General features: G+C 39.5%; 1 protein-coding gene across 30 annotated transcripts in view; it reads right to left on the bottom strand.

The window, feature by feature from the left end:
* KCNMA1 (potassium calcium-activated channel subfamily M alpha 1) overlaps nucleotides 1-23,922 on the bottom strand; it is a 702,509-nt gene that overhangs the window by 222,471 nt on the left and 456,116 nt on the right. For all 30 annotated transcript variants that reach the window (XM_057506035.1, XM_057506055.1, XM_057506052.1 and 27 more), the window contains exon 6: nucleotides 1,444-1,519. In XM_057506035.1, coding sequence (XP_057362018.1) covers nucleotides 1,444-1,519 — 76 coding nt within the window. The remainder of the gene's footprint in view (nucleotides 1-1,443; nucleotides 1,520-23,922) is intronic.

Consider the following 23,922-nt stretch of genomic DNA (forward strand, 5'->3'; position numbering starts at 1 on the left):
AGCCCTGTGCTTGGCACCAATTCTACGTTAAAAAATGCAGTCTAGTGGAGCAGTTGTGATGTAGGTAATTATGGGGGATTGCTAGCTTTGCTGATAATTTTAATTTCAAGAGTAATATGAGTCCATTGCATAGAAGAGGCATAAAAAAGGTAGAAATGGTTACTGTTGCTCAGAAAAAAATATGAATAATAATAATATTCTCTCTATATTAAAAACATCACATGCTATTAGATGGAGTGCTCACAAATTCTGACCCCAGGGTAAGGACAGTGAAGGGTGGTGACACATACAATAGAAGCTTCCTACAGCATAATAGACTCATTTTCTTCTTAACTTGGCTAATAGAATGTGAACGTACCCCACGTTCACATAGATGAATACTTAGCCAGAGGAAGCCAATTTGGAATTAAACGAACCAAAATAAACAAACAAAAAAACACTAAGATCCAGAGGAAAGCCACTAGCACATCACATCTGTTGGATGTGACAGTTTGGGAAGCTGAGTCCCAGCCTCAGTTACTGGGTAAACAGCACTGAATCCAAGGCACCCCCACCAAATACAGGTATATTCATTATAAATCACAAAATACAGAGGTGTCGTGTTTTCAATTATTTATCAAACACGTCAACCTAGGAGGAAATGGAACATTAGCAGTGAGCTTCTTAAAGTGTAATTTCCTATAAGAGAAATTTATGACCTGTGCTTATTCTCCATTAGAGTGCCTCTAACCTCTTTTATTAGTTTATTCATCAAGGCAGCCTTGGTTTCAGGCCAGTTCTGCAAACCTGCAGGAAAGGGATCTCTGGGGGGTTTTTCCTCCTGGTCCAGTAGTGTTTTCCAGATCATAACACAGTTAACAGAAGCAGTCATGGTGCATTTGGCGGGAGGTTTTTAGGTATTCCCCAAAAGGCAATTCACAGAGCAAGCCCCAGGGACTACACTGGCTATAAAGTGAACATCTAAAATGTACTTGGAAATGAAATGATTTTCTGTTTGCCATATGAGGTTTGTGATTGCCTCCCAAAGAGCACTGCTTCCATTGCTTTTACATCCAGGTTCAATTTCTTATTTAGTGATGTAATAAAGGGGTAATTCAGAACCGGGGAGCAAGGACTTCCCAATCAATGAGCAGATCTGTCCCTCATCCACAGTGTCCCTCACCACAATGCTGTGGCTGACTTCCAAGCAACCCCACTCGATCCCCAAAACTGTCTCTACTCCCCCATATGCACTGCTGTTTCTCTCTCTGCCATACAGTCCTCAGCCCTACAGATGAGAGTGATCCACACCCTTCTCCAGGCTTCCTCCAGATCTCTGGGGTAGAACACTCTGTCTGCGAATAAGAACTCTAACTTTATTGTGATGAAAGCAAACACTCCTAATATTTACAACTTGGCACTGGGGGCTGGAAGGAGGGGAAAATGTGAGAAAGAAAATCTTACCTTGTCTTAAGGATATTCAGAAACTGCAAAATTTCTGAAAACTGGATCAGTCTGAGAGCTCTTAAAAATCTCAAACCTGGAAAGAGAAATGAAATAGAGACCCATTATTTTCAATGAGTGGTTTTAATGTTCGCACTCCACCATTTGATGTACAGCTGCCAGGGCTGAAGGGATAAGAAGTTCTTGCAGAAGATGAAACTATCCTGTACCTTGGACGTAGCCCTTCATTCTGATTCTTGACTGGTTTAATTTCAGCTGGTAAACCGACTTTCTCATTGAAGGAGGCCTGTTTTGAGCCACCATAGAGGAAGGTCTGGCGGGGAATGCTCGTTTTAGCAAGGTCTCTCATTTGTTCATCTCTGATTTAAAGCACTGTTTCTAAGTTACCTAGTTATTTGAGAGGATTTCATCTCGGAAAAATACTGACAGTAGCTCAGGGTAAAGCTCATGGTAAGAGCAGATTAGGAACAAATCGGATAATCTTAAGTCTTTAATTATTTTTTTATCTTTATCTTTAGTCCTGACAAAATGAAGAGTATAACCCACAGTATTATCTGTTTTCTACAAGGTTCTATACTTTTCTCCCAATCAAAAAAAAAACATCAGTAAGATCTCATACACCATAGCTTCAGGGTTCAAAACCAGTATGATCCACTTTTTCTAAGTGTAAAGATAAATGTTTGTCTTTTCTAAATCAGGAACCTCTCTTGAATGAACAAGAAGACCAGGCTTTCTAGGTGGCAGAAAGGAGAGGGAGACGAGGCAGGAAAACACAACCAAGGATTAAAGAAAATACAAATTATTGTTGCATGTTAATAGCTCAGGGTAAAATACAGTTCTGTTGAGATCAAATTCATGACTCAAAAACATTCTGAGTCACTCATGGGGCTTTTTAATGCTTGGTCATCATGCAAGAGATTTGTTCACAAAACACTGATTATCACAGTTTTGAGATGCTTTCAATATCACACCCTCTCCCAAGGGCATTTCCTTTTGCAGATTTTCCAAAAGCATTTTATTAACCATCCTCATGTGCCAAGTGCAGTGCTAAGCACAGAGTGGGCTCAGTTGTTGAGAGGCAGCACTAAGTCAGTGGGCGAGACATTATTCTGCCGCCTAAGTGAGATAGTGAGACTGGAAAGCACAGTGGTGGGAAGAAGAGACCCCAGAATAAGTAAGGGAAAGGAGACAGACCGGAAGTTTTCCTGTAAACTGCTCCACATCAAGCCCACCTAGATTACTCCTAGTTCAAGCCTGAGGTAACAAGGAAAAAATGAACTTTAAGCCCCTGGGGAAAACAGCCCAGGTCACAGGAGAAAGAAAAGGATAATGACTCAAAAGGAAAATTTCTCATCAGAAAGGGGTTTACCTTCACAAACAGAAGATTTTTTTCAGAAAACATTTGCCTTCTATTCTAAATGACATTTATATTACTTTTATTAAACAAGAAAGTACAAAGATGAGAAGGGGTGTTGATGAAATGAAATGGCTCAGGAGCTAAAAACACATTCCTAACCAAACTGATGAAAGGCTGACTTAACACCACTGGAAACAGAACTTTAGGAGTACAAAATTGAGAAGTAATCTCAGAAAGCAGAGAAAATAAGGAAAAGGGAGAAAAAAATAGATGAAATTTAAGAAAATAGAGATGGAGTGGAGATCACAGAGATCCAGACTATGAATAAAATGTCCTCCAAAGGGAAGTACAAAGTACACATAGATCATAAGTAATGGCCACAAACATGACAGAAAAGAACTTTCTAGATACGAAAAATGACTGCGATTAAAAGGCCAAATAAACAACCAGCTCTTAGAGAACAATGCTGAGAAGTAACTGACTTCTTTTTCCTTCAAATTTCAAGTATTAAAATAAATGAAAAAATTAAAATGAAGTGTCAGGGTGGAGAAGAGGTTTATCATTAATGCAACTAGGATCACATTATATTACAGTGACTTAAATGACAGGTGTTTAACACCCAGAATTTTAAGACAAGGAGAGTCTGATCCAAGATTTTTATACCTGATCAAGTATTTATTCAAGAGTAAAGGCCACAAAAAAATGTTTTCAAACATCCAAGGCCTCAGAAACTGTATCATTTAGGCAAAACACTTTCAAAAAAGTTTGCAAGCCTTATTAAATCAGAATGAGTGACAGGGGATAGAAAGCATATTCTAGCAAATTCTGTTGTTGGTCCAAAGCATCCAGCCCAGCCTAGATAGCTGATACTCTAGAACTTATGTCACATATTGCTGAGAGATAAAATAACAAATTGAGAAACTTGCAACTAGAAAAAGACTGGCTGTACTGAAATCCATCAGGGATGTAAGGATATTTTAGTAATGTATTAGCCACTAATGCTTTTATCCTGAAAATCCTGTGTGTGTATACGTGTGTATACACACACACACACACACACACACACACACACACACATACATACACATATATTTATTTATGCTTTTTTTCATTTATGAAAACAAAAATAGAATACAAATGACCCAAACTTTGAACTCAATTTCTTTCTTTTTATATTTGATGCTGTTTGCATCCTGTATGATTTGTTTCTTTGTAGCTTGCTACCTTTTGAAGTGACTCCCAAAAACATAAAGGAATAGGAGCTTTTCTTTTATTTGAGGCTTATGAAAATAAAGGTAGGGAAAAGTTAACACAGCAGCCACAGGTTTTGTGCTCTTGCTAAAGGTAAAGTGTAGCTTTAGCTCTGAGCACTTTATCAATGAAAATAAGCAGGGAGACACTACAAGATTAATAACATATGAAAGAGAAAAATAAGCTGGTTCTCAGGAGAACAGAATGGAGTCCAGAGAGAAATGTCTCCCTGAAAAAAATGACTCTAGGCAGTGCAGGAGCATTCTCAGGGCATGAACAATGCGGGGCGCTTTGTTTACTTGACTGCCCTGTGCTGGTCATTTTCACAGCACTGGGTTTCATTAACGCAGGTGAGTAAACAAAGGTCTACCTGGGTTACAAAAGTCAGTCAACATTTTATCCTTAGATCAAGTCAGGCTATCTAGTGACGTGGCAGCCTGAAGCATGTATACTCAGGCCACAGTTCACGCAGCTCCCTAACTGCTTTCTGGCCTGGATGGCTTGTGGTCTGTCTCAGCACAGCAGGTGGGGTGGGCCTGTTAGAGGTAAACTGGATCAGGCCACTCTTCTGCCCAAAACCCTCCAGCGGCCCATTTCACAGTCAAGGTCCGTGAAGGACCTAAAGCAAGGCCACTCCCGTTTCCTTGGGCCCAATGGCCTCCTCTTCATCCTCTTCCTGTCCCTCTGCTCTGGCTGTCTTCCCCAGGGATCCCTGATGGGTAGGCATGCTCCTGCGGGCCTTGCCCAGGCTGACCTCTGCCTGGAGCGCTATTTCCGGGGTGGCCACACCCTTGCCTGCATCAGGTGTTCAGGTGTTTGCCTAATGCAACTCCAGCAGTGGACCTTCCTTGGATGCCCTATCCAACACTGCAACTTCCCCCGAGTCCACCCCCCAAAGCCCTTTGTTACTCTTGCCTACTTTGCTTTCCTCCTCAGCATGAAGCCCTAGCATCTTCCTTTTTTATGTTATTTACTTTCTGTCTCCGTCTCCACTGTGTCAGCTCTCTGACGGGAGGGGCTGATTCATGCTTTGTTCATGGCTTTATTTCATATGAAACAGTGTTTGGCATAAGGCAGATGCTCAATAAATTCTTGAATTGAATAAATGAATCCAACTTTTGAGAAAGAATTAGATGGCAGAGAGTTAAGAGCAGGTACTCTGCATTCGGAACTCTGAGACTACCCCCCTGCTTACTGAAGGGAAAAGCCACAAGCTCTGGGTGTCCACCTGATAGAGACCAGGGCTGGAACTCTGAGGAATAGGAAGCAGCCAAACCAGGGAAGAGCCCTAACCAGCGCTGTACCCAGACAGAGGCCCTGAAGGAATATGGACAGCGACTCAGATTACCTAAAGGAAGCCAAGAAGAGAGAGGTGGGATGGCAACGCCTAACTGACAAATCATTCATCTGCCTAATATATGCTTATTATTTACTCCATATAATTTTAAATCTTTTTTAATATCTCTGACACCAAATGAGATGGTATATTTCTTCCCTACACATATGTATAACAGTAACAGTATTATACACAACAGTAATAGTAGCATAACTTCATTCAGGTACCCAGACCCAATTCCAGTGTGTATAAGTATGTGGGAGCAGGTCTTCCCACACATATTTACACCAAGTAGTTCTTGAACGCCAGCAGGGTGTTGGAAAACTCAACTCAATTCTGAAGCTATCTACCAGGAGACAGCGCCAGATTCCCAGGCGAAGGGCTCCATCTTACAAGGCTGCCTCCACCCCCAATTCCAGATGCGGGTTGCAAGCCCCAGGCAGTTCCCTGTGCTTCTGACCTACCAGCTGCAGGTTGGAGGTTCTCACGACCTCCCCCTCAGGTTTGATTAATTTGCTAGAGTGGCTCACAGAACTCAGGAAAATACATTTACCAGTTTAATAAAGGATACTGTAAAGGATACAAGTTAACAGCCAGATGAAGAGAGACACAGAGCAAGGTCCCAAGTAAAGGAGCTTCTATCCTTGAGGAACTTGAGGCCTGGCTCGGTGGCATGTGGAAGCGTTCTGGTTCCCCAAGCACAGAAGCTTCCCCGACCAAGAAGCAGGACCCAACAGAGCAGAGCAGGCAGGGCAGAGCTGAGGGGGGAGCTCTTTTCGGGTTTTGTGAGGGCTTCACTACTTACTCAGGACTGACTAAATTATAGGTGATTGGCTGATTCAACCTCCAGCCTCTGCCCTTGGGTGGGGGTGGGTCCAAAAGTCTCTCATTAACATGACAAAACACCCATTTCACCTTTAAGACTCTGTAGTATTGTTTTCAGGAACTGTGGATGAAGGCCAAATATACCTGGGAAATACACATTTGGTCATAAGAATGATCAAATATGTATTTCTTATAACTCATTATATCACATCTCTGAAATAAAATGATATTCTAGGGAAACATAAAATGGTTATAACAGTTGTAAAGAAGAAAATGTGTGTGTACCAAGAAACATGAATTATGCCCCACCAAAGGTACTAGGTCCAGATAGTTTTACAAGTGATTTGCTTTAAATATCAAAAAATAGAAAACTTTTCTATACTGTCTCTGTTACATAATCAAATAATTAAAATGGACTTTTTCCCTGTATTCTGTATTGGTATAGAAAGCTGGCATTACCTGGACACAGGTACTCCACACACTAGAAAAAAAGAGGCAAGCCCATCACACTAATGACTAACTATAAGAATCCTAAATAAAGAAGTAAAAAGCTAACCTTTTCGAACAATATGGCTTCTCTCTCACTTACCAACTTTACATTTCCCTGTATGGCCCCGGAAGATGACTGGTTAGCCAGAGACGGGTAAGATTCCTCAAGGGAGGAACAACCTAAGACAGGCACAGTCACAGGGGGGCCATGAGGTGAGAAATTGGGGATCAACAGAGGTGAGGCTCAGAACCTCACCCCCCCTGTTTTGAGAGAAATCTTCTGCATCAGTGGATGTTTTATTGCCCTTGTCTAGCTTGGATTAACACATAGTCTACAGGCACACACCTGATCATCTACATTTGCTCTCTTACAACACTAAACTATGTTTTCTACCTTTATCTTGCATCTACCTACCACTTCAGCATTTTATTTAAAAAATAATAATAATAATAATAAAGGGAGAAATGTGGGATCCACATATAAATCAAGTATAAAAATCAAACGAATATTCATATTTGACCTGATTGTTTATAGTTCATAATGCGTGATCAAAACCGAAAGTTTCTGTGATGACTGCCCTGTACTGTTCACCATGTAAGAACTTATTCACTATGTAAGAATTTGTTCACCATGTGAAAAAAAAACAAACAACAACAACAACAAAAAAGAATCCTAAATAAAACACTAGCATGTCATATCTGAGACCATATTAAATGAATAACACACACAAGCTGTATGGATGTTGCAGGGCATAGCCAGATCCCTTCTTCAGAGATCATTATTCAACCCCCACTCAGCTCCCAATTCTGATGAATGGCCTCACCCATTACTACATGCCTGCTAGGGGCAGCCCCTGATGACTGGTAGATATGCAAACAAAGGCCTTCTATCTTGCCTCCATTTGGGACAATCCTGAAGGGCCACCCAGCTGCAGAGACCTCTGTTGGATGGGCTGAGGCCTCTGGTGCAGCTGTACCTGAGGTGGAGCTCTCCACCCAGGCCTAGTCCTCTTCTTTTCTCATAGTTACAGACATTGAAACCTACCCAGGAGATGGTATACCAGAAGACCAGGTGTTCTGATCATATATGTGGTATGTTGGAGGTACTCAATAAATGTTCATTTCATTGTGGAAAGCTATAGAATCAAAACAGCATAGGATTGAACCCAACTCAACACAGTAGCCAACAAGAGAAATAGACACAGAAAGACACACACACACACACACACACACACAAACACACACACACACTGTATGGTATTATTGTTATTTTAAATAATTGGTGAAATAATGATGTTGACAATGATGTAAATCTATCACTATTGATCATTTACTATGTTCTATTACTTCTGCATGCCAAAGCCTTTAACTCTAGTTTATTTAATCCATATAACAGAAGAAAATAGCTAAGGATTAATAGATGACATAGCATATTCAGCACACAGTTTGTAAGCAACAGAACCATGCCTCAACCCAAATTTGTCTAACTCCACAAAGCCCAAGCTTGTAACCATTGCCCTGGCACAGATGCTGGCCAGTCAGTTCCAAAGTCAGTACTCAAGTAAGCACTTTCGTTGCTGAGATCAGCTTGCCGAACTCTCCTAGCCATTTGCATTCCTATCAGTATGTATCCCCAGGAGACTGAGTACCATGAATTAAAAAAAGGAAGGAAGGGAGGGAGGGGAGAGAGAAGAAGGAAGGGAGAAGAGAAGGAAAGAGTCCCAATTTGATAGGCCCCAAATAGGAGCTCATCACTGTTTTATTTTGCTTTTCTATGCTGACAAATGAAGTTAACTATTTTTCATATGATTATTAGTCATTTTATTTTCTTATTTTAAATACTTTATAGTGGCCTTTACCTGATGATCTGTGTGTTTATCTTATTATTAATATATTTGAGCTCTTTTATAATGAAGTAATTATATGTTCTATATTATCTCTCAGTTCGTCATTCTTCTTTTAATTTTGCTTTAAGTTTTTTTTTTTCGAAGTCCAACATTTTGATTAAGGTGGGTGTTTTTTTTTAATTCTAAAATGTGTTATATGGTCATATATACCAGTCTTCCTATCATTGTTTCTTTTTAATATTCAAAAATGGCCATCTCCAACACAAAACAGATTTTTTTTAATACATCTATATTTTCTCCTTGTACTTTTAGGGCAGTGGTTCTAACCTTGGCTGCACATTTAAATCACCTGGGAAGCTTTAAAAATGACTGATTCTTGGCTCTCACTTCCTCCCCCCCCATTCTGACTTAATGGGCCTAGGGTCCAGCCAGCAGAGAGAGTTTTAAAGCTCTGAGATGATCTAATGAGCCATCAAGGTTGACAAGCATTGCAGACTTTTTCTGCAAATGAGCAGATAATAAATATTTTCGGTTCAGTCACAACTGCCCACTCTGCTGTAAATGAATGAATGTGGCTGTATTCCAGGAAAATTTTACTCAAATAAATAGACCCTACTTTGCTACACCTGCTTTAGGGAACTGCTCTTCAATTCCATGTGCACACGAATCATCTAGGATTTGTTAACATTCAGATGCTGATTCTGACTTTGATTCAGTGGGTCTGACGCGGGGCCTCATACTCTGCATTGTTAACTAGCTCTAAGATGTTGCCAGTGCTTTTCTCAGAGATCACACTGAGAAAACAAGCCTGCAGGGTAGTGGCTCCCAGATTTTGCTGCCACTACAATCACCTGGGGATTTTAAAACAATCCTGATGCCTACCTCCCATCCCCAGATATCCTAATTAATTGGGTGCACCCTGGACATCAGAATGTTTTAAACTTCCCAGAAAATTCTAAGGTGCAGCCAAATTTGTGAACCACTGGTTTAGGATATCTTTTCTTTTCTTCTTTTAACCTTAACTTACTAGTCCACTTTGATGCATTTATTTATTTTGGTTAATAGTGTGCCAAAGGGACCAAACCTTTTTTTTTTTTCTCAAATAGTTAGCAAATTTCCCTTTACCTGAGTAATCATTTGAGTAATTTAAAACCAGTAATATACCACTAAGCATGCCTCACTACTTTCAGTCAATTAATTTTAAAGAACATACTAGCTAACTATAAGGTAGAAGAAATCAGAAATATAAGAGACAAATTAAAACATAATTCATTCAACTTAAGGTGTTTGGGGGAAAAGTAGTCTTAACAGCAGTAGGAGGTAGATGATTTCTATTTTCGTGCTTATAATTGAATAACCAGAAAATCAATAAAGATTAAAAGTGATAGAAAGCTCCAAATCATTTTATAGGGGCAAACAATAAAACAAGAAAATAAATAAATAAATAAATAAAAGTACTGGCTAATCCAATTAAGAAGCAAATGGGAGGGGAAAAAAGTCATGCATAATTATATACCAATAAAACCAAAAACCTCAGTTAGAGGGGATGACTTTCCAAAAAATATAAACCTTGAAAGCTGATAGAACCAAACTAGAAAATCATTACAGAATAATAATTGTGATGGAAATTGTAAAACTTATTAAGAGCTTTCCCTCGAAGACTTTGCACCTATATCATTTATTATTAAATTCTTTAAAACATCTATATCTTATAGGAATTATAAACTATTCCATAATACAAAAAAGATAGAAAGCTGCTAAACTTGTTTTGTAAAATACACATTAAGCCTGTACCTAAAACTGACTGAAGCACAAAATTTTGAAGCACAAAAGTAAAATACTCTAATCACACTCTAATCATTAGAGATGCTAAAAATTCTACATAAAATGCCAACACATCACATTCATCAGTGGATTAAAATAATGCAGAGCATTCTGGTTCAACATAGCAGACTGAACTGAATGGTTTTATCTTCCCCTTCTCAAACCTCACTAAAGTAATACTGAAGAGGAAAAAAACAGTAAAATCCCCCAAGGACAAAAAAGAAGGGAAGACAGACTAACTACATCATGTCAGAGAAACGTTAGAGAAATGCACAAAATGTTGGCAGATGAAAAGTAGATATTCAGTAGGTAATTAACATGACAGAGCTGAGAAACCTGACTTACATTTGCATAATATATACTAAGAAAAAATATATATCCATAATGGTAACAGAATATAAGAAATCCTTGGTCAATAAATTTTTATGAGGAATTCCACAAAGACTGAGGTTGGTGGAGGTGGTGGGTAGGGAGATCATAGAGAAGAAGGAATCAGCTTCCAGAAGGCAAAATGAGCTGAATGACACTGGGAAGAGGGTGAGGTGGGACAATGGCCCTGATTGATTGGGGTACCAAAAGGAAGCAGCCAGGAGACAGCAGTAATTGTGGGCATTTTAGTTGTTAAAGCAGTATCCTGAGTGAACAGGTGACTCCTGAAAGAAGAGATTGTCTGCACAGCTAGACAACAGTAATTGGACCAAAATGCACAGCTGCATATCCCCCCCCACAGATGAGTTGCAATAAGCAAAGATAGCATGCACATATGGGCTAACAGAAATCTCACATCCAAAAAGCAGCACAAAATCAAGAATCATAAACATTTAAGGTAATTCAAGCGTTCTTTGGAGAAAGGCACATATTCTACCAAACTGACATTTGAGAATACAACATTAAAGGAACAACTTTAGAAAAAGATTAACTGAAAACCATAAAAAGTTGTGAGAAAATGTGTCAACTCAACAAAAATCAACTAGATATCTTAGAAATTAAAAATCTGAACATCAAACTTTAAAAAGTTAACTAAATAGATGAATGGACATAACTTTATACAACCTAGGGGGTTGGACTATCAAACAGAGATCTCTTCATACAAAGGGACAGAGGGGTGAAAAGTTAAGAGACATGGAAGACAGGTGTAGAATTCTTAGCATTTATGTAATTGAGTTTCCAGAAAAAGAAAATAAAGGCAACAGAAAGCAGGAAAAATTCAAATTAATATTAGAATAAAGTTTTCCAGACAAAAGGATAACCTACATTCTCAGGCTGAAGGCCATTAAGTGTCCAGCAGGTTAAAATTCAAAAGACCCAAATCTAAGCATATCATGATGACATTTCAGAACATCAGTGTGAAGCTATAAATGCCTCAATGCAGTGAAAATCAAATTATTGTCACAGTTCCCCTGGCTGCACTGGATGAAAGGAAACAAAGAAAGGATATCTTCATAACTCTCAGGAGAAATTATTTTGAATCAAGAAATATATACTTTGCTATTTGGAAGACAATTAAATCCTCCAAAAAAGTGAGAAGAAGCAATGTGAGAAAAGAGTAAAAGCAAATGATTAGTTTATGTGTTGACTAAGTAATATAAAAAATAGTAATGATAATAGCAATGATATAAAATCAAGATTTCTAGGTGATAGTATATTGAAGATAATGGTATAAAGGAGAGCAGTGGGGGTAAGAAAGATGAGCTAAAATTCTTGTTCTGATTTTGGGGAAAAAACTATCAATTACATATATTAACAAAAAATTTAAGTGTTTAAGTGTCTATATCAAAAACTTAACTTGTTTTGAATTATAAATACAAATTCCACAAATTAGAGGAGAAAAAAGAACACAATACTTTGATCAATCCAACTAAAAGTAAATAATTGAAAAAAGAAACTAAAAGAGCATATTAATTAGAAAATACTATTGCAACAACAAAAAGAGCCCAATTATTTTAGTAATCACAACAAAACTGAATGAGTTAAATTCATCTATTAAAAGACAGAGACTCTCAGATAGCATAAAATAGAATAACATATTTCAGATGCAGGATGCTTCTAAGAGATACACTGACAGACAGAGGAAAGTCAGAAACAGAAGCCTGGATAATGTATACTAGAAAAATGCTCAGAAAAAAAGAGGCAAATAAAGCAAAAATGATATCAAGTAAAGTGGCAGTTACTGTGCAAAATTATTAAATAGTCATATCGCATATTGAAAAAAGGAACAATCCACCAATAATATGTAACAGTGAAAAAACTTTACATACCCAAGAATATATCTTTGAAATATTTAAAGCCAAACCTGACAAGAATGTACCAAACAACAAAAAAGTTGATGATGTCACATCACAATGAGAGACTCTCATATTCATTTTTCTGAAACTAGCCAAAAGTAAGCACAAATAAAGAATATTCACACATTTAATTCCTTGGGACATATTCATGTATATCTATATGAATGGATAGACAGAGAGACACACACATATATTACTCAGTAAGGCCAGGAACATACATTCTTTAATAACAACAATTGAATAGTTACAAAAAGTGATCATGTATTAAGACACAAGAAGTTTCACTAAATTCCAAAATGCAGAAATTATACAGGCCACACTTACTACAGAGTACAGATTTTAAAAATCACAAAAATATAGGAAAATAACTGTATTACATAGAAAATTTAATGTATGATAAAATCATCACAAATCAAAGGGGAGACAAGCATTTGCAGTTATGATGAAGCAAAGGGTTAACAATGGGAAGCAATTTGAACAGTCACCTCATACCATAATTGAAATTTAATTAAAATGAATTAAAATTAAATATAAATAATAAGCCATAGAAAAACTGAAGAAAATGTAATTATATATTTATTAGCCCTTTGAAGAGAGAAGGATTTCTAACCTCTTTAAAGATGTGGAAGGGATCATAAAAAATTTTAAACATCAAATTAGCCATTATAAAAATATCAAAACTCTACATTTCCAAAAAAAAAATGCAGATGATAACCTACCAGAAAAATAATTTAATCAAATATGATATAGTAAAGGTAAATTCTTTGTAATGTCAAAGCATGTATGTAAAACACTATCACTAGTTTATAAGTAGGCAAAAAATCATAAACAGGTATATCATAAAATAGTAAATATAACTAGTAAATAACCATTAGAAATTACTACACTTGGTTGAAATAAAAGAAATGCAAGTTAAACAAAAACATAGTAACATGGTGTTTATTCTATTTAACAAGCAATTTGTTTGAGTTTCACCCACTAGAGATGACTCCACAATGAGACAGTCTTATAATTTGAAGGTGGAATTGTAAATTGATATAGCCTTTCAGAAAGTAATTCTGCATTATAAATCAAACTAATACCATTTATGGTAAATATCCTCAAAAAATATAACAAAATATGAAAAACGTTTCAGAAACAAAGATGTTTATTGCAAAATTTTTCACTATACAAGAAAAATAGAAAGCATCTTAATATCTTAAAAACAGGTCTTCTTCAACATAATCCATCTTCTTTATGGGATATTATTAAAGTTCAAAAAATAATGTAACAAGGAAAATGCTTATACCTTAATATTAAGTTAAAGGAATATGGTATAGAAGGTAGAACGGTGGTTACCAGCCACTGAGGAGAGGGGTAAAGAGGAGTTATTTAATGGGTACAGGTTTCAGATTTTCAAGATAAAAGTGTTCTGGAGATCTGCTTCACAACAATGCAAATACCCTTAACACCACTGAACTGTACACTTAAAAATAGATAAGAAGGAAATGTTTTTTGCCACAAGTGAAAAAAACCAACCAACTAGAAACACTGAAAGAAAAAGTAGGACATAAAGTGCATGTTCTTTATGATAAAGCTATGAAAACCATATGCATATGGAAAATAAAACTATAGAAGAAAAGCATAAAATGATGAGAGTGGTTATGTTAACAGAGGCGGCATTTTGGATTCGTTAATTTTCTCAAGTTCTAAAATGTTTCTGTAATATTAATGTAAAATCTTGATTTTTATTCATAATTTTTGTTGTTGTTACAAAGTTAGTGGCAAGTTATGACTGAGCGCAGATCCTCTGGCTCTGAGCCTTGTGCCTATGTCAAAGATTCAGGAACCTAAGGCCAGTGGCTCTGGGCAGTGAGGACCCCCAACCACTGCTGTCCCTTCAGAGGGTCAAACTTGGTGCCTGGGACCTGAAAAACTAGATTGGAGTCACCCTGAGAACTAGTACCATGGAATGTCAGCACCAGCCAGGTAGACAGGTTAAGTGATTAGGACCTCTTTCTTAGATGGAGGCAGAACCGCTCTGCTGACAGATTGAGGGGCATGCAAGTAAACAGTAAATTATTCGCCTTTCAAAGTCCCCATTACCCCAGGACAGAAAGGACTCAGGAGATTCCTGCAAGCAAGGTTCCACTGAGAAAACACAAAAGCAAACACATCCCAGCCTGTGGTGGAAGCCTGACAGGGTTTTCCAATTTGCTATTTTCCATTTCCTTTAACTCCTTAATCTTTAAATCCAGAAAGCTGAAAGGTTGAAATAAACCTCTATCACTTCTAATCCCTCCACCCCCTCGTAAATCCTGAAGAGTAATTATTTTTGTGGTGTCTGACAAGGTCACAGTCTGGCCTTGCAGCCTAAGAGCATCAACAGAATTCAGGAGTTATTGGGGCAAAGAGGGACAGACACAAGCACGGGGAAGCTTCTCTGTGGGGGAGTCCCCTGCACCCTGCTGCCATCACCAGGTCCCACCTCCCATCCTCAGCTCCAGCACTGACAGGACCGTGTGCTTCTCAGCCCCAGCACAGAGTGAATCGGACTCTCTCCTTCCCAGCTGGAGGGACAAGACTGTCTTTCTTGCTCTCAAATGCCCCTGGGCTTTTGTTCTCACAAAAGTAAGAGCTTGTGTTATACAAGCAATGCTTGCTTGTCTGATCTTTTCCAGTCTTTTCCCTCGGTGATTGTTCAGGTTGCTCTTTCCTCACCTTTGTTCCCAGTCCTGGTTCCAGTCTGACAGATACTAAACATCAGCTGATATTCAAACTGGTCTTGTCACCTTTCATTCATTCATTCATGTGACACATGTGCAGTCAGTGTCTGCTCTACACCATGCACTCTCTGTTCTTTGACACTGAAGGCCCAGGAGTGACACCCCTGCTTCAAGAATCTTCTGTTTGAATAGGAGAGCCAGAAAAGAGAGAAACAATTTTTTTAAAGGTAACAAGTCTTACAGATTTTACCTCTTAGATATCTATGAACTAAATTGTCCTCTCCTTCCCATAGCCAGAGCCATGGTCTACACGCCCTTACTCTAGCTTGACCAACAGCCGCCAAGCGGGTCTTCCTGCTTTACTTTTATTCCTTCCGCCCACCATGCCCCACCACCCAGGCACAAAGCAGCCAACATGATCTTTTCAGACATCAATCAGATCACATTACTCCCAGCTAAAAGCCCTCAGATGGCTTCTATCTCAGTAAGAATAAAATTCAGATCTTTACCTTGCCCTGGAAGGCTTTACATGATCTAGTCTCTAGTCATCTCATTTCCACTCTCCCCATCCTCATTCTCTCCACACTGTGCTTCTGCTCCTTGAATATTCCCCAGTTCATGCTCAGCTTGGGGCCTTCCCTTCCATTCCTTTCTGGAATATTCTGCAGGCTTGGCTCAGTTGACACTGCCTTTTCTGGCCACCTTATTGAGACACCACCTTTACCCTGTTCTTCTTTGGAGTATGTATCCCTATCTAGAGAGTTCATTTTTGCTTTTTTCTTGGCTTGTCTTCCTCAGAAGGTAAGTTTGACTGCAGCTGGCACGCACCTCAGATACCTGGTCATCACTGTGCCCATCATCTTGAACAGTGGTGACTGGCACACAGTAAGTGCTCACTATGAAAATAAACGAATGAATGTATGAGAAACCCTTTCAAAGGAAAAGTAAGAAGACAGGATACTAAGTGAAACCCATGGTTTTACTCGATTACTCAATCTTTTCCCTAGCTTAATAATCCCACCATTTGTCCTCATCTATCTAGCTGCTTTAATATTTAATATTTAATATCACCAATGCTGAATGTTGTAGAACACAGAGTAGCTTTTTCCTGAAGTGAAGGGAGAGAGAATGTAACAATCTGGTGAGCAGGTCTAGGGTCACAGACATGGTGCATGAATTTTGAGATTCCACAAGAAGTCCAGGTAGATGTTTCAGCCTAATAAGATTTTTATGCCAGTTCGAATGAAAAGGACTGACTAGGAGTCACCTATCGCTTGCTTATTAATTGGAATTTTGTTAGACATAATTATATAATGCAGAGGTAGTATGAGTTCTGCCTATCCACATCAGAATCTGCAACTGGGCTCCAAAAGGCCTCCAGTTCATTTTAAAGAAGCTCCTGGTACCACTAACCTTTCTGACTCTTCCTAAGACTGGATCTTTTGGTCAAGACATGTAAATTTACGCCATTTATTTCTAACTCTTATACATTATAGATGCCCAAATAAAATAAAATTTCTCTCAGAAAGCAATAGAGACCAAAAAAAGTCTTCCCAGAGGATGCATCTTATGGTCTCTGCTGGGGAGAAATAACGAAGTACCCCCACACCCCAAGACAGGCAAGGCGACATTCCCATGGCCCAGTGTGAGGACAAAAGAAATACCATGGTTGCCCCTGAAAAAAATATTGTCGATAGTTCCAAAGCCTCTTCTGAGAACACTGACTCACTGGGGATTATTACCACTTAATAAATAAAGCTGTTCTCATCATTTGCCAAGCTTTCCCCAACATTTCTGAAATATATTGTTTAAATGCTTAAAAACATTCAGGAGCACTAGAGACCAGTTAAGTTCATCTAAGGAGAAAGGCTAGGATTTCTGCCTGCCCAGCATCCGAGTCCAGGGAGCCCGCCAAGCAGAGGGCTGTTGCCAGTCCACTGGACATTGCCTGACACCCAGCCCACAGGAGGGTGCGCCTTTCCTGGACAGTCTAGGAATGTGGGTGCCTTGGGGGAACTGGTGCCAGGGCTGGGAGAGACCTTACCCCAAGAGGCGCAAACCCTGCAGCGAGACACCAGCGACTGCCAGCAGTTCTGCGGTCCCTCCTGGTCAGGAGTAGCGGGCCCAGACCTCACCCGGTAGCCTTTACGGAACAAATCCCCCAGGGACTTTCTGCGCTGCCTCGTAGGTTTGTAAACTTCTGTGCCGCTGGGTGGGTGATGGTAGCCCAGAATCTTACTGGGGATCATGGTAGAGGCAGATTACTGGCTGGGCTTCAGGTTCCCTTCAACTCACTCCTTGAACATGCTGATGCTCCTCCGCAAGGCCCTGGAGGAGACTGTTCCTTGGATCCGTCCTGCAAACGGGTCCTCCTGTCTAGCACAGTGTAGCTCACCAGCCTTCATATCCTGGCGGAGCAAGTAGAGACTCCATCCTCCCTCAGCCACCAGCCCATCTGCAAGAGCCCCAGCGTGCTCTGGACGTCAGCCGCAAGAAGCCTCCTCAAAAAGGCACTTGAAAAGGAGGGGGAAGCACTCTAATCCATTCTATCCTACAAGCCGATCAGCTTCACTCTGGAAATTATCACATAAGCTCCTTTGGACATGGTTTAGGGGGAAGGAAGGAGAAAAGGCTATAATTCCTCAAATCAGGGAGCACAGAAATAGGGCAGGCTGCAGTTTGGGGTCCACTGGGCCATTTATTTTCTTTTAGTGATCCTGTCTGATGATTGGAGATTCATAAGAAGGACTCCTTGATAGGATACCGTGCTCAACTAGAGAGAAAAATGGAATAGCCCCACTGCTCTGTCCCGCCTCCCACTACCAACAGAAGCCAAATATGCAAAAAGGCTTTCCAGAAGAAGACAGAAGGAAGCACTGCTGTTATAACTCCTCGGCCCCCTACACTCCCCTGTCCCACAGTTCTCAGCATCTTCTTTCACTACCAACACCAGAGCCTCTTTCCCTCAGGGCACTGAATGTATCGATAGCAGGGACAGAAAGAGGGAAATTATTAAAAATAAAAACAGAGAAACATCTAGATTGCATAAGTTGTAAATCAAGGCTCCCCATAAATTGGCTCCCTCTTCTTTTTCCAGTCTTCACATTGCCTTCTAGCAAAGCTAAAATAATCAGATGGAATTTGCAGACAGAACCACCTTTTCCTCCTCAATGTAGATTAGCTCATTTACCCACCCATGACATACTGAACACCTATTATGTGCCGAGCATTGTGCTGGCTACTGAGTATTCAGCAATCAGCAGGAACAATACAGGTTCAACCTTGATGGAGTTCATGGTCTAGTAGGACAGAGAAGCAATATAAAGATTCTACCATAATTTTAATTAATTAATAATTAAAGCACAAAGCAAGAGTATACGTGGCTTCTATGTGAGCATGTATGCATGTATGTGTGCAGGGTACATAAATGTGCATCTGGATGTGCTGTGCATGGAAAATGTCGCAATGTGTGAAAGGGCTTCACATTAATTCTGAATCCTAATGGTTGAGTAGCAGACTGACAGATGAAAAAGAGACAAACGTTGTGGTAAGGGGAGTTTATTTAGGCTGAGGAAACATCATTTCATATATCCTGAGAGGGAAGAAAATGACCTGTTCCTTACCTGAAGGGAACTCAATGTGTTTAAAATGAAATAACAGATAGGAGACTAACTTTGCAGCACCTGTAGTTCTCTGTATAACTATAGGTCTTACAGACATTCAGAGGATAATGAAGAAATATTAAGAACAACATTATGTCCACAAATTTGAAAACTAAGGGGAAATAGGCAAATTTTGTTAAAATGACAATTTTTTCAAAACAACACAAAAAGAAGTTGAAAATCTAAATAGCCATACATCTGTTAAAGAAATTGAAACTTCAATTAAGAACATCACACGGAAAATTTCAGGTCTAAATGATTTCCACTGGAGAATTCTACCAAACATTTAAGAAGGAAATAATACTAATCATATACAAACATTTTTGTAGAATAGAGGAATAAAAAACACTCCCTGAATTGTTTTATGATGTCAGCCTATGACACCAAAATGCAACAAGTAGCATTATCAAAGAAAAGAAAAGAAAGAAATTACAGACAAATACACCTTAGGAAGACATGCATAAAATGCATACTAGTAAAATTAATCTGGAAGAATATGAGAAGGATAATACTTCATGACCAAGCAAAGTTTATCCCTGAATGCAAAATCAGTTTAACAAATGAAAACCAATAATGTAATTCACCACATTATCAAATTAAAGAAGAAAAATCATATGACCATTTTAATAGATGTCAGAGAAAAAATACAACACCCAATCTATGACAAAAACCATAAATCTCATGTGGTAAGTGCTAAAGACAGTGTGTTACGGCCTGAACAAAGACAAGCTGATTAATGAAACAGAATAGACTCCAGAAATAGACCCACATATATACAGTCAAATTATTTACAACAAATGCCAGTACAATTCCATGGAAAAAGGAAATTCCTCTCAACAAATGCTGTGGGAAAACCTTGATATGTATAAAGGGAAAGAAATGGAGATAATTCTTACCTAACACTATACACAAAATCAGCTTGAGATGAATAACAGACGTAAGTGTAAAAGCTAAATGTGAAGCTTCTAAAAAGGAACATTGCAGAGTATCTTGAGGATGTGAGGTAGGTAAAGATTTCTTTGGACACAAAAGGCACTGACTGTTAAAAATGATTCATAAATTAAAATCATTAAAATTTGAAACTTCTCATCAAAAATGCTGAAGAACATTAGAAGATAAGCCACAGATTGGGAGAAAATACTTGTAATATTCGTATCTGACAAGAACTTAAGGAAATGCAAATTAAAACCTCAGTAAAATATCACTACCTTAGAATGGCTAAAATTAAAAAGTTGACAATACCAACCATCAGCAAGGAAACAGAGCAACTGTCACTGTTGTATATTAACAGTAAGGGTATAAAATGGTACAACCTGTTTGGAAAACAGGCAGTTTCTTCTAAACATACATCTATCCTATGACCCAGAAATTCTATTTCTAAGTATTTATCCAAGGAAAATCAAAATATATGCCCCCTACATCACTTGTACAGGATGTTCATAACAATTTTATTCAAAATAACGAGAGTTAGAAATAACCTACATGTCCATCAACAGGTATAGATAAACAAACTGTGGCATATATCCACATAGTGGAATAGAATTAGCAATAAAAAGGGGAAATCCACTGAGATAGGTATAGATATGGATATAGATATATCTCAACAAGTATGAATCTCAAAAACCTTACTTTGAGTGAAAGGAACTAGACACAAAAAAGAATACCATCTGATTCCATTTATATGATGTTCAAAAGCAGGCAAAATGAATCTATTGTGACAGAAATCAGGAATATGATTGCCCATGGCTTGAGGGATGAGGGCAGTTACTGAACAGAAATGGGCACAAGGAAACTTTTCAGGATAATGGAAGTGTTCTCTATCTTGGTATGTGTGTTAGACTATTTCATACCAGTACATACATCTGTCAAAACACATTGAACTACACCATTACAATTAAAGTATTTTATTGTATGTCTAATATACCTCACTGAAAACACTCAGATGGGCTGCCTCCTGAGACAGGGCAGCGATCTCCTGGTCCCTAGAGGTGCACAGAGGCTGCTTGTACCAACTTGCAGAACACTGAAGGTGAGCTTAATGTCTCAGCAGAGACTGCCTGCTCTAACCCTCTAAATTCCCTCCCAACTTTGAGAGAAAGATTAGGGTCACGAAACCACAGAAACTCAGAGGGATGGCTGGTTCAGCGGGAAGAGCAAAGGACTTGTTTCAGGCTCTGCCATCAGAGCTGTGGGGCCGAATGAGCCATGCGACCCCTAGCCTCAGTTTCTCCATCTCTCAAATAGAGAGTTCAATATCTACTTTACAGATGACTATCCAGATTAAATAATGTGTGCAAAGCCCTGCACGAGGACTGACAGGAGGCTGTTCTCTGCAAATGCTCCTCCACCAGTCTGCCAACGTTCTGGAGCCCAGCCAAACTGATCTATCTCCTGCTCAAGGAATGCCCACCACTAATGGGCAGCCTGGCCTCCTAGCATCAGTGACAAAGCCCTTCCTATCTCCACAGAGCCGGCCTGCCAGCTTCTGCATAAGACCCCACTGTTGCAGTCATGAGATGTGTGGCCTCTGGACCCAGACTACTGGGACTTGGGGCCTGGCATCTCCACTTAGGAGCCACGGCCCACACACTCTTGGGAAAGTTATTCAAACCCTGCCTCAAGTCCCTGATTCTTAAATGGGGAAACTTCTCAAAGGTTTCACCACAAGAAAAGGTTTCTAATACTCATTTTTTTAATTTAAATATTTCTGAAATTTAAAAAATGTTTTAAATTCATGTTCACACAAATGAATCAGGGCTCATCTCTCTGGACATGTATGTACTGCAAATTTTGTCCCAAACTGTACCCATGTTTTACACCCCTCTCAGTATGTCCTACAGTTGTGACCCCAGGTTGTCTGCCCTAAGGAATTCAGTGAGGGTTTTATTTGTCCCTGAAGGCCATGTTGCCAACATGGAGTGCTGTCCTTTATCTAAGTCGCAGTGGGAAATGCCCTGTTCCTTCTCCCCTACATCAGGCTTGTTTTTCTTGGGGGGTGGAGAGTGGTCAGGAAAGTAAAACATGAAAATATTAATCCATTCTTCCAAAAATATTGACCTAGCAGTTAGTGCTGATACAATTGACTCCTTTAGTGAAGTCAATGGATACCCAATTTCCTAGATCCTCTACAAATTGACAGTATATTTATTCAACTACACCTTTTAATTAGGAAGACAGGCGGGATTCTGGACCCAGAATAATGTGACTCAAATCCCAGCTCTGCCACTCCTTGGGAGTGAACATGGTCAAGTTCTTTCAACTCACAGTGTTTCAGTTTCCCCACCTAAAAATGGAAATAGCAACAGTAACTTACCTCATAGGGAGGTTGTGCAGAGTAAGCCAGTATGTCTACAGCTGTAATTACCCTCAGCATATAGAGTCCCTGAGTGTTAGCTTACTATGGATGGGATTACTATGAGCCAGACACTGAGCTAGGCACACTGGGACACAGACGTGACTAGCTCTTGATCCTCTTAAGGGATTTCCAGTCTTGTGGAGCAGCTTACGATCTACAGTTGTATGTATTTAGCTAGATAGCATCATTGTATTTTAGGAGAAGACCCTCACATGAGCCCTTTTTCCTCACTTGTTTGCTGATATCCACAATCCCACCATTAGAACAGCAGCTTTCCACAGTTAAGTAAGGCCTGTGCTTCTGGCATTTGGAGGTGTGCGTTTGAACACTGACTCCCCACCCTGTGCACAGTGGGAACCTGAGCTGATTCTAGAAAACCTGCAAACCTATTACCACATGTAAAAAGCAAAGACTATAATGATACCTCTAAGGGATTGTGAAAATAAATTGATTTAACATGTGTTTTAAAATGCCTAGCACACAGAACATGCTACATAAATACTCACTCATGGTCTCCTCCCAAGTTCCTGCACTTGGCCTCTTTTCTTAGGGTGTCATGGTCTGGTCCCTATTAAAATGCACATCTGCCTAAGGGTCATTTACCCTTCAGTTAGAAAGAGGGGTTGATAGTGACGGAAGAAAAACTATGGAGCCACCTGGGTATGGAGGAAGGGAGCAGGTACAGGATGGAGTAGAAAGGGGCAAAAGGTGAAGCAAATTATTAATTAAAGCCAATTGTACTTGTTAGCAAGTGATGGCCCTATTTTTAGCTCTCAAAAAAGTCATCCAACATCTGTGATTTGGAATGGGAAAGACAAATGTTAAGGCTGAATCTGTGACCAGGTATACATTATTATTTATTGCAGTTTGAATTAAGTGCCTCCAGGTCACCTTCCCACACTCTTACTCTTTAAAATTGGAGACCAGAAGCCTGAGGTATCTGCACAGAATTCAAGTTACAAGGAAAAGCATGCTTTGCTTTAGTCCCTGGTTTGTCTAACCAAGAAAATTTCTCATCTCCAATTAATCTGCCTCCCTCCACCCCACCCCATCTTCCTCCCTCCCTCCAGCAGTCCCTCCATCCTTCCTTCCTCCCCCCGAGAGCAACCCTCTGAGGAACAGAGTCTGTAATACAGCCCTGCATCCCCTCCTCATCCTCCTCCATCACCAGCTAGCATTAAACATCACTGACTTCTTGGACCCCGTACCTTCCTCTCATTTCCAAAGCAACACCTCTGTGTCCTGACACACCACGAGCGATGCTGGAGATGACTGAATCCAACCATGTCCAGTGTCCCTTCCTTTTCCCCAAGATGAAAACCTGGGCTCAGTGAACAGAACTGGAATAATCCTCCCTAATCCCACTTTCCATGCTGAGCCCCAGCTGGAAAGCTGATACGTGGCCCTAAGCTTCCCTCCTGCCTGACATTTGGACCCACTGGGGACAGATGGCGGTCCTCAGTCACTGAAGTCCCCACAGGTTTGAGATTTGATATGTGTTCCCCCATCGACTACAGGGAGCACTTGAATCAGTTTATGTGGT

The sequence above is a fragment of the Manis pentadactyla genome, chromosome 8 (assembly GCF_030020395.1).
Source record: "Manis pentadactyla isolate mManPen7 chromosome 8, mManPen7.hap1, whole genome shotgun sequence".
NCBI lineage: Eukaryota > Metazoa > Chordata > Mammalia > Pholidota > Manidae > Manis > Manis pentadactyla.